A 12147-nucleotide genomic window follows, 5' to 3' on the forward strand; every position below is an offset into this window, starting at 1 on the left:
AATACCTGGAACCCCATGTAGGCAGTAGTAGCTGTGGTTGTCCGAATATTATGGGGACAACAGCTGTCATTCTGCAACAGCAATCCTTTGCTCAGTCTCCTGGATGTTTGTTTTGAATTGCATGGTGCAACCTCAGAAGTGTCTCTACATATGCCATGCTGTGATAGTGGTCCCTGGTTCCAGCCAGTGAATGAGGAGGATTCCACCTGTGCCCCAAAAGACTGATAGGGATTTAGTCTCTGCCTCATGGTAGCGGAGCCAAGTATCATTGTGTCTCGTGTTTGGACATGAAATGTACTAGATCATAGCTATGGTGTTGAAGGAGATTGCTGCATATGTCCTTGCGTTGTTGTGTTTGTGCTGCATTCAGGGATTTAGACACCCACCTGGCAGACACCTTCCCAAGATTAAGGTGTTGTGAACTATGTGGTGCTGAGTGCTTCTGGTAAGTCCTGTGGCCAACTCCAGTTCTGTAAATGTGATGCACTTATTCACCTGAATAGGCTTTTCCATTCATGAAATGTTGACTGGTGTTACCAGTCTCTTTCCTCCCAGAACTGATTCCTTTCTCCGTTGATGGGCAGTCACTTTTCCATCCATCCACCCAGCTGCTCAGTTTTTCGGGACAGGGCACTCTGTCCACACACGGCCATCAATTGCCTGTGAACTTCCACTGTTGACATCCTTCTTCCACAGAAAGCATGTATGCCGCACCATGTTGGTGGGAATAAATAAAATGTAAATCAATATGGGATCCCAATCGTATATAAGGAATACGAGAGGATCCAAAACTGAGCCCTATGGCACGCCATCCATAATTTCTCCCCATGCAGGAATTACTTTTTCTCTTTCCAACACTGTCTGAGTTGCTCAGAAACCTCTCTGCAAGCTGTTTCTTGAGTGTTATCCAAAGCATTATAAACTGATTTCATTAAGTTTAAGCTTTTTTGAGACAGAATCATGATTTACACCTTTAGACCAGTCTTGTCACTTACATTTTTGTTAATCATTTTCAGCGACTGTTTTTGAAGAATGCCATTGTGAAGAAATGAATAGCACACTGTTGTGTTAAAAATTGTTTTTTAGCACAACTGGTATGCTATTTCTTCATATCAGAAATCTTGTTGTTCCATTCACACTGGCACATAAAATTCCTTTGTTTCTTTGGATCACATTCAAATTTCATAAAATGGTTTTTGAAAAGTTGCTAGTGGTTCTACCCCATACCAGAGCAAAAATTGCAGTCACATTACACTCCAGAGACATCAGATCATGTTCAATGGGGTTGCAGCCCTATGCTGTCCTCAGATTAGGGCTGAAATGCCGAGGAGGTGGAAGCAGTGTCAAATGTTGTCAAGAAGGTCATCCTGTTGCTCATCACACTGCACTCTGTCATTTTTGACAGCAAAATGTGTGAGAATCAATGCCCCAAGGTAAGAGGTGGTTTCACTGATGCTCTTTATGCCACCCCTGAGACCTTTCCATGTCGATTCTGAGCAGTGTTTTGTCTGAAATTTTTCCCTCGGCCACCTATACAAAAACTGCATGAATTCAATGCTGGCTGTCATGGTTCTGACCTCTATCATAGAGACAGTAAAAGAAGGGTGAAACATGGGTAGGACAGGGTGCGACAACCTACCTATTGTGTGACACATCCACTGTGGCATTTGGCAAAATTTTGGTGCAATTCGGTGCCGCTGTGACACCATTAACCCACCTTAAAGCTTACATGAACTTCTGAGCTGTGGCTTTTTTTGCCACATTTGTTGACACCTTGCTGTTTAAAGCGTCACTGAGCCTGAGTGTAAGGATTTCAAGAAAGTGATCCTTTAATTTTGTTGCACAGTATATACAGAAAATAACATCGGTCCCTATCATACTTCCCTTGGGCACCCCTGATGAGACTCTGATGAACACACACTGCCAAGGACAACATACTGTGTTCCGTTAGTTAAGAAGTCTTCGAGCTACAAACATATCTGGAACCTACTCCATATGCTCATACCTTCATTAACAGTCTGTAGAACGGCACCATGTCAAACGCTTTTTGGAAATATAGGAATATGGAATCCGCCTGTTGCTCTTCATCAATGGTTTGCAATCATACAGTATATCATATACTCTATCTTCTCATGTTTTGCTTCTGACTTTGGCATTTATCACTGCACCATTGTTTCAGAATAAAATTATCATAGTTGCATAAGTAGGAAATTTATTTTGTTTTACCAGTTTCAGCATATTACTCTGTTATCTTCAGAAACATACTACTGGTTTAGCAGATGTCAGTATCTGCTTTACAGAAGCATAATTTCATGATGTGATGAATACTGTACATACTGTATGTGACTATTATAAACACAGATGATAGTGTGCAGAGAATGACTCAAATTTATGTCCATACTTTACTATGTATAAGAGACAGTCAAATGAAAATGAGACATATGGAAAAAGTAAGTAAACTGTTATTATATCAAAAGTAATTTCTTTAACTTTTAATAGATGTTAGACACTATGGTCAATGCCTTCATGGAAAAATGTTTGCAGTTGCCTGCAGAACAATGATTGTACCAAGGTGTGCACTTCATCTGAAACACTGCACGGAGGATGTGTAAGGGCTTCCCAGTGAAACTTCTGCACCATACTCTAAACAACCTTGGCAATACGCCGTTCTTCCCACATGTTGCACAGGCTTTTAACTACACTGCATATTCTTGGCTGTGAATCACTTAAACATCCTCCATACAGCCCCGTTCTCTCTTCCATGCCATTTCCATAGTTTTGGAGCCCTGAAGAAAGACTTTCATGGCTGTTGACTTGCTTTGAAAGAGGTGCATGCCTGGGTACAATCATGGTTCTTAAGAAACTGCAAACATTTTTCCATGAAAGTGCTGACCATCTAGAATGTGTTGACAATTATGGTGATTACTTTTGAAACAATAAACAATTTACTTACTTTTTTCCATCTGTCTCATTTTCATTTGACTGCTGCTTAATTATCACATACACTTTGTATTTTTTCGGCATATCATGGCATTCTGCCTCTGAAGAATATATTGATATCTGCTACTATGTAAAAAACCCTTAGAAATGTTCTGAATGTAACCATACGTACAAATTAATTTTCCATATGAACGTAAAATGAGTTGTTCCACATCATTACAATTTATTGTGCAAAATGATCCACGGAACATGAAACTAACTGACTAACCAACCAACTAATATCAAGCCATTGAAGATGACCAATTAATTTGTTGAAGCCAGCAAAGAAAAAGAAATTTCCTCACTGTGCAACTGATGACTGAACTTGATTCTAACATACATACCACAGTTGCTGAGAAAATAACAGTTCACAGTAACTTGCTCTCTGTCCCACTTTTGAAATTACTTTCAAGTTTAATGTTTCAATACACTGTTAAGACTTATTTTTACTCAGTTGTATTTTTCACTAGACTTTTTTTTCAGAAATGGTACAATGTGGGCTTAGCACCCAATTCCTACAATAGGTCTCTATAAACCCTTTTAACACTTCTGAACACATTTTCATTCCCTCTCCCTTCACACTACCCAAATCACTGTTTGTGTTACAAACAATTTTTTTTCAGGTTTGTACTTTTTCACAATCTGCAAAAGATGCAGAGTTAAAATTTGAGAAGTTTCACCTGCAAGGATGAAAATTCAAAGCCAACTGAATTCCCTCCTTCTGACTGAAATATCTTACTACAATCTGAACAAGTTTTACTCCACTTTTATTTGAGCTCTCCATCATTACTGTTACATAATTAATGTTTTTGAAGGAATGAATGCAACACCTCACCAAATATAAATGGAGAAGTAATGTTAACAATAACTGCCTCAGGTTTGGTTCCAACAAATGAAAATTTTGACTCTCATAACTTTTTAACTAAGTTTTTATGTGCAGTTTGGCATTTTTCTATCAAATTTATGTCTACGAGTGTGGTATGAAAATGTAGTCTCTCTAGCAGTACACTCGTCATCACAGTTCCCATTCTTGACTTAAAAAAAAAAAAAAAAACTTGTCTGGTGCAGTAGTAGTATTAACAGCACACCTATATTTAGCTGTTTTCATATGGTCCTTAATATCACCCTTTCCTTTATGTGCATCAGAAATCTCTTCAGTACATAGTGTGCAATAAACATCTTCATTGTTACTGTCATTACACTATTTAAAAAATTTATATATCTGTTGCAAGTTAACACTGAACACACACTTCCTTTTGCCCATTGCTTAACACGAGACAAAAAACAAATAGAGATAAAAATGATCAAAAATATTTAGACAAGTTACTTCACTTATGAAAACACACACATTGCCCCTGTTGCGTTGCCAAATAACTAACAGTTAGCATAAAATTGTGGCAGAAATGGAGGCCACATCTCCCCACCAACATCAGCACATGCTCTATGGTTGGATGAGTGGGACAGCCATAAGAGAATGTTTAAAAAGACATGTTGAACATATAGGGCTAAAATTTAAAAAAGAAATCCTCCTCAGTCATAGAATTCTCAAATCCTGGACACTTTTGCAACCCCAGACAGCACTAAAAAAAAAAAAAAAAAAAAAAAAAAAAAAAAAAAAAAAAAAAAAAAAAAAAAAACAGGCCAGTCTGGGCTAATCCCAGATGTATGGTAACCATATTCCAGACTCGGCAGACCAAAATCCTTATCTTCTTTCTGTTTCACTTCACTAACCCCTACTGCATCTAGATTGAGTCCTTCCACTTCATCTTACAGTTTTCTAGCTTTCCTATCAGAGTCAGACTTCTAACATTCCACACTCCTGCTCGTACCCTTTTGTTGTTTTTCAGTCTTTTGCTCATTGTCATCTCCCTTTGGTAGTCTCCTCCCAGAATGGAGACTAGAGATACTGCCACACTTTTCCATTTACAAGCACCATGTTCTGTGGATACACAATTACTGTCTAAAATGGAGTGGTTTCATTTGTACTTAGTGTGTTTGTAATGCTCAGATACCAATAAGCCAAGTACCAATAAGCCAAGTTGGTTATCTCAGCTGCCTTTTCACTCTGACAACACTAACTGCTTTCCAAGTCTCAAATATATAAATGACTGCTATGTACGTAAGAAGCAAACAGATTGCAGTGCAACTGGTTTGAGTGTGTGTGTGTTGTCTACAGCACTACTGTGGCAGTTACATGCTCAGCTTTCCATGTTAATCATTTCTTTTATCCAAGAAGTTGCTGCTGTCTTTACTTGATAGATATAGAGTAAGTAGTCAGCAGTAGGCGAGAGTCTTTTCAGTGATACATCTACACAAAAAGTGTGGTTACTTTAATACTTTCATCTGCATCTGCTATCCTCAGTTTCTTACATTCCTTTGATAATTCATTGCAAATAGTTAATAGTTCCATAGGAAAGTCTCTGCTATAACTTAGCATTCAACTTTTGGTTGTTCTGAACTAATGTACCCTCACAGGTCAAAAGACAAAAATTTCAGAAATTAAAGTAATAGACAGATGGCGGTTTTGTGGACCCTAATCATTCACCTTTAATTTTCTAAAATTAAAGTTTTTGTTCAATCTTTGAGTGAATCAAGCATTCCAGGGAGATAAAACTTTTATATGCATTAGTCGTTGTCATATACTTTTGATAATATACAAGCAAGGGAATAATTTTTGTCATACAAAAAATAATTAAATAACTTTAGTTGTGTTTGCTGACAACTCATTTTCTTATAATTGTTTCTATATTGCGTGTACCTACAATAAGCATCCAGTTAAAATACATTTATATTGCATCTAATCATTAATCATGAAATGCCTTTAAGACTGCTACCATTGCAATTAGGAGGGGAATGGCCATTCATATTTGCATATAAAGATTATTTAATGAAGCTTCTTCCAAACGCACCTATTCTATCGACGATTCATATGACCAATAAATCACCAACCATATTACATTGCACTGTGATATTTACTGTATAAGTCTTGGAACCCGTTAGTATTTGCCGGAATGTCCGAGACGTTTTTCTCGACTATTTCACCCTACATTTCCCACCTATGCACATTCGCGTATGACAGCATTCAATTATGTGGAAGGATGCTGAAGTTCGCTCACAGTAACACGTTTGGCTTCCCATAACTGAAGAAATTGCCTAAAATCTATGTAGTTAACGTTATGTGTGGGCAAAGTTTTTTTTCAAGATGTATTTACATAGTCATTCATCTACCTGGGGAGAATTAGTTCAATGTGTTTACCGCCTTTTGACAGTTAACATGATCGAACTGGCAGCATAAATTTTTATGCTTAGAAAACTTTTAAGAATCACGAACATGATATCCTTCCCTTGACCTTTACAGCGTCTAATATGAAAGAAATCACTCTAAGCTATTAATTTGGGAGGTGTGCAGCAATATCAAATACTGTTTGGTGACTGTATAATCGTGTCCATCCACATGCAGTTGCACACATTCGCTACATTTCATTGCTGTTAATGAATACGAAGATGTAGTTTCTACGTTTACCTTCTCACGCGGCTCATCGTTCTTGTTCGGACTCGTTCACTTCCACACGGAACACCAATATTTAAGCATTGTAATCTGCACGGTCAGCCTGACATACGAACAGCCCCTCCCTCCAGATTTGTAAACAGCAGACCAAAATAAAATTCATGCGCACTTGCGTTCAGCTACTGGAGCTTACTTCGGATGACAGTGCCGAACGATTACGAAGGCAAGCGAAGCTCCGAGGGACAGATGACGTAAACTGCAGTTGCAGTCGCCAAGAAAACTTAATATGACTTGACGTGAGTGATTGATTATTACGTGATGCTACCGAGATACTGATTTGACAGTACAGCTCACAGAAGATAACAGCTTGACTTTACTTTTATTAATAACGGCTAATCTTTCTGACCGAGATGATTGCGTAACTAAAATTGCGAAGTCATTTGTACCGAATTTACAGTCATAACAATCTGCTGCTAATGCTAATGACTAAATAGCGACCGAGCGAGGTGGTGCAGTGGTTAGCACACTGTACTCGCATTAGGGACGACGACGGTTTAAACCTGCGTCCGGCCATCCTGATTTTGGTTTTCCGTGATTTCCCTAAATCGCTTCAGGCAAATGCCGGGATGGTTCGGTTACTTTAAAAATGTCCGGCCGCCTACCTTCCCCATCCTTCCCTAACCCGATGGGGCCGATGACCTCGCTGTTTGGTCCCCTCCCCCGAATTAACCAACCAAGTAAATAGCGCCCACTGTTGTTTGTATATGTTTATCTTTTATCCATCCGTAAGCATTTCCATGTCGTCCTTTCGTATATGTGTTCATTATAATTGGTATTCGGCATCGGTATGACAAGATATACTTCTCAGGAAGATGCAACTGTTTGAACCATCTTTCTGTGGTATTTCTGAAGGCATTAAAGGTCACAACTGCTTACTTATTGCGCTTATCACTGCAAACGAACTTAACCTATTGTTTGCCCTCTGCTAATTTACTAGCGATTAACAATGCCTCTATGACAAAGAGGAATATGTTTCTTCAAGAATGACTAAACAAAACAAATTATGTTAAGGGATAGATGAACAAAACACATCTTTTGTCTTCTGAAAAGCAGTCATTTTCCATTCGCCAGCAAAGACTTTCCGACAGACATGTGGCTTCATGTCCCATGGACCATTTGCACGATAAATCGTAACGGTGTGGAATATTCATTCTACAAATTATTTTATAAATGTAGCTACGTGCTGAGCACTTACAAGTGTTCCTCTTTTTAAAAAATATTCGTGATATGCATACATTGTGTGGAGGTGGATACTTCGTGCCAGTAGTAACCATTTATCTCGTGCATGGGTGTGTGTGTTTGTCCTTGGGATAATTTAGGTTAAGTAGTGTGTAAGCTTAGGGACTGATGACCTTAGCAGCTAAGTCACATAAGATTTCACACACATTTGAACTTTTTTTTTTTTTTAAGTAACCATTTCTCTTCCCATTAAGGAGCAGCGTAAGCTGCTGCCTGTATAACCTGTTCCGTGCACCAACCCGTTTTAGCTATTTTTCTTAGTGCCTACGCGAGATATGCGACAGAAGCAGTATGACTGTTGCAATCTTCATCGAGTACCACCCATTTAACGTTACCCAACAAGATTTCGCGAGACAGACAAGATGGAACGGAGAGCGACACGTTTGACTTCGGGATCGTTTATTGTCAGTGCGAGAACGTCACGGAGATGCTCAAGGCTCTAGAAGAAGTCCATCACAGAGAGGTTTACTATTGAAATTCCTTGGGAGTATGTTTCGGGAAAAACTGGACAACATATTGCTTCCTCCCACAAACTTCTCGCGAAATGACAACTGCAAAATTCGATAAATTAGAGCTAATACAGTGGTCTACCGACAGTCACTGTTTACACGCACCATTTACAAACGGAACAGCGCAGTCCATGACTGCATGCATGCAGTCCATGACTGCAGCTCCTGAGACCGCTCGGCTAATCCCGCGCGGCACTCAGTGTCAGGTGGCTTGTCGAGTATAGATGTAGAATGTTTATTACAAAATGGTTCAAATGGCTCTAGGCACTATGGGACTTAACATCTGAGGTCATCAGTCCCCTAGACTTAGAACAAAGCATACCTAACTAACCTAAGGACATCACACACATCTATGCCCTAGGCAGGATTCGAACCTGCGACCGTAGCGGTCGCGCGGTTCCAGACTGTAGCGCCTAGAACCGCTCGGCCACCCAGGCCGGCTTCTGATGGTGTGTGCCACACTCATAGGTTCCTGGAATACATGACGTCGCCGTAATCCCAGCAGCTAGCTGTACCTGGTACAAAATACGTGGTCCAGTCACGTTAATGTGATCACCGCCTATATTCGGCGACGATGTGCGACAACCACAAACATACGGCAGGTGGCAGCACTAGCAGTGGAGGGTATATAAAGCATGTCTGGGGGATGTGGACAACACTGCAGTTGTTGTCGTAATGCGATTTAGCGGACATTCAAAAGGACATGATCATTGGCTTTCGGGCCAGGAATGGAAGCATCTCTGAAACGGTTACGTCTGTAAACTTTTTGCTTTCCGCTGCGGTTAAAATATACTGTGTACGGCAAAATGACGCTATCCAAAACGCCCGCCGAGGCAACAGGGGTGCACGACGGTCGTATATGACAGGGGTGAACGATGACTGCGAGGATATGTACGAGCCAATAGACGTGCAATTGTTGAGCAACTGACCGCCCACATAAACCAAGGGGCTGCCAACAGTGTCTTCTCAACGACCGTTCAGTGAATGTTGCTGCCTATGAGCCTCCATGGCAGGTGCCTGGTTCATGCACCCATGCTGACTGCTGTTCATCGGCGATGAAGGCTTGAATTTGCACGCCAGTACCGCAACTGAACGTTCATTGAGTGGCGACAGGTGGCCTTTTCAGATGAATCACATTTTATGCTCCATTGGACAAATGGCCGTTGGCATATACCATGTGAAACATCTAAAAGCAAAGAAGGAGGGGGCATTATGATCTGGGGAATGTTTTCCTGGCATTCGCTGAAGGGTTTCGTCATTACGGATGGCAAAATGGATCAATACACGTACGTTTCTGTCCTTGGGGACCATGTAAACCCCTACATGCAATTTGTTTTACCTCGGCATGACGGCATCTACCAGCAGCGCAACGCAAAGTGTTACACAGCTCGCAGTGTGCATGCGTGATTCAGAGAGCAGCAGGATGAGTTTTCTGTACTCCCTTGACTACGAAAGCCCCCGGATTAAAGCCTAGTCGAGAATCTGTCGGACCACCTTGATCGGTCTGTTTGTGCCATGGATTTTCAACTGAGAAACTTACCGGCACTGGAGTCAGCATGTCTCCACATCCCTGTCGGTACCTTCCAGAACCTCATTGACTCTCTCCCTGCACGTCTCCCAATGGTGCGTGCTGCAAAAGGTGATTATTCAGGCTTTGACATGCGGTAACATTAATGTGACTGGATAGTGTATTAAGTTCCCGTCACATCCGTCCTCTTATGCTAAGGCTCCAGTGTCTCGAAAACTGGATAATTGCCTAATAAAAACTTTTGAAAACATTATAAAACGACTGGTTGCAGCTTACACACAAATCATGCGCTGTTTAATGGGCAATATTAGCTGTAATCAGAGACTTACCAAAGATGATGTAGTTACCTTTAACAGAGTGTTAATAGAGAGGAAGATACAGGTATAACCTGCATTGTTACGAGATTTCTACTGATGTCATTCAGTGACATCAATCAATGATGTCATGCAGCATTGTCAGGTACTAACCCCCCCCCCCCCCCCCCACACACACGCACACACACTCTTCTGATGTCACAATGCAAGATGGCAGAACTAGCTCGCTTGTGTTGAGCTTAAAGTGGTGAGAAACTCAAATAGCCCATTTATCGAAAGTTTAAAATGGCGAGATAACCTGCTGGCCCAACTTGCATGGTTGGCGTTTTTTCCCAGAGCAGTGGAACTAGGCCACTTGTTCTAAGCGACATCACAGCTTACTGGCACAGCCTGCATGGATGCTGTGATGTTTAAACAGTTGCTGTGTAGTATGATAGGATAGAAATGTGGGTCAGTGTTTTATTTATTTATTCCAACAGTTGTGGCATGCGCCTGTAGCCCATGTGCCAAGATCTCCATTGCAGCCATGCCAGCAGCCACCTCACACCTAGCTCATTTGAGGTGGGCTGCTCCATCCACCTCAGTGAGTCTCCAACAGCAGCTTGAGGGAGTCTCTGCCAACTGTGAGCAGGATGGTGCATGGAACTAGCCCACTTAAGAATGGCCCAACACTCCCTCTCCCCCCCCCCCCCCTTCCCCCCACATACATGATGTCGCAATTCAAGAAGGTGGAATTAGCCCACTGGTATTATGTTTACAATTAACATATTTAATGTTTCAAAAATTGAATTATTTATATTTATTATTCTGCCATGTTTTTATTATAAACAATTATAGCCAAGTGCATGTGCGGTAGGATAGGGATGTTTAACCAAACGCAGGAGAGCTTTTGTCCACACCGCACTGTGTCAGCAGGCTGCTAATTTTCTTAACAGCTGTGTGGTGGGACACGGGATCACCATTGCAGATTTATGAGAGCTGTTCAGTTATTCACAGCACTTACCTGAATTCTCAGACTTCATGTTTCTACTGCATCTTTTGTCCAACTTTGAGCCTGCAGCACAGCAGCAGCAGTGGTCTACCGACGGCGTATTGCAGGACAACATGAAGAACTGTTCTATGACCGTGAGTTCCCGCTATCACCGACATTGGCACAACCACCCACGTCGTTACAGTGGCACACCTCATGTATTAAAGTGTTTCTATTAACAGTTATGTACAGTCCAAATGTGAGTAGGAGTAAGTGTATTGTTGTGTGCATGCCCTTTCGCCTTGAGTTCAGTGCTCTAGTAGCGTTTGAAAATCCTCATTTTAGCGACAAGAATCTTATGCTTTCATCATATGAGCTGTGGCAGTTGCGTGACAATTTCTCAAATGTGGCTTCTCTTTTGAACGACCAAACACCTCCACCTCTCCCCATGTTACTGGGCTCTCACACAGTGTGTCAATGATTATTCAATAACAAAATTTACAACAATGAGGATATGTTAGAGTACACTCACTTACAGGAAACAACATTCAGAATCTTAGTTTGTGCTTGTTCTGCCAGCGCAGTGAATGACTGTGTCAGGTGGTGGGATTATGTGTACGGAAGTTTCAGCAACATGTGGTATGCTCTTTCAAAGCTGACTAACGAGAACACGTCTGATGATGTTTTCACTAAAATTTTTGATATGAGTTGTGATACTGTACGCTGTACAACGTGGCAAACAGTCAAGGAGTATTTAGGGAACTGGTTAAAAAAAATTATTTCAAAGGCTCCAGTCTAGTCCTTACAAGTGGAAGAGGCAATTAGTGTTTAACGTCCCATCGACAACGAGGGCACTAAAGACGGAGCACAAGCTCGGATTATGGAAGGATGGGGAAGGAAATCGGCCGTGTCCTTTCAAAGGAACCATCCCGGTATTTGTCTGTAGCGATTTAGGGATATCAGGGGAAAGTTAAATCAGAATGGTCGTACGCGGGTTTGAAGTGTTGTCCTCTAGAATGAGTCCAATGTGCTAACCACTG

General features: G+C 41.1%; 1 protein-coding gene across 3 annotated transcripts in view; it reads right to left on the reverse strand.

Annotated features, from left to right (window-relative positions):
• Positions 1-6705, reverse strand: part of LOC126470210 (sulfide:quinone oxidoreductase, mitochondrial) — an 89224-nt gene extending 82519 nt beyond the window's left edge. For 2 of the 3 annotated variants that reach the window (XM_050097888.1, XM_050097889.1), the window contains exon 1: positions 6503-6705. Coding sequence is in view for 2 of the 3 variants with exons in the window: in XM_050097889.1 (XP_049953846.1) it covers positions 6503-6519 (17 nt within the window). In the remaining variant the exon portion in view is untranslated. The remainder of the gene's footprint in view (positions 1-6502) is intronic. The other variant, XM_050097887.1, reaches the window with a different exon arrangement.
• Between the last annotated feature and the right edge of the window lie 5442 nt (positions 6706-12147).

This window comes from Schistocerca serialis, chromosome 3 (assembly GCF_023864345.2).
Source record: "Schistocerca serialis cubense isolate TAMUIC-IGC-003099 chromosome 3, iqSchSeri2.2, whole genome shotgun sequence".
Taxonomy (NCBI): Eukaryota; Metazoa; Arthropoda; class Insecta; order Orthoptera; family Acrididae; genus Schistocerca; species Schistocerca serialis.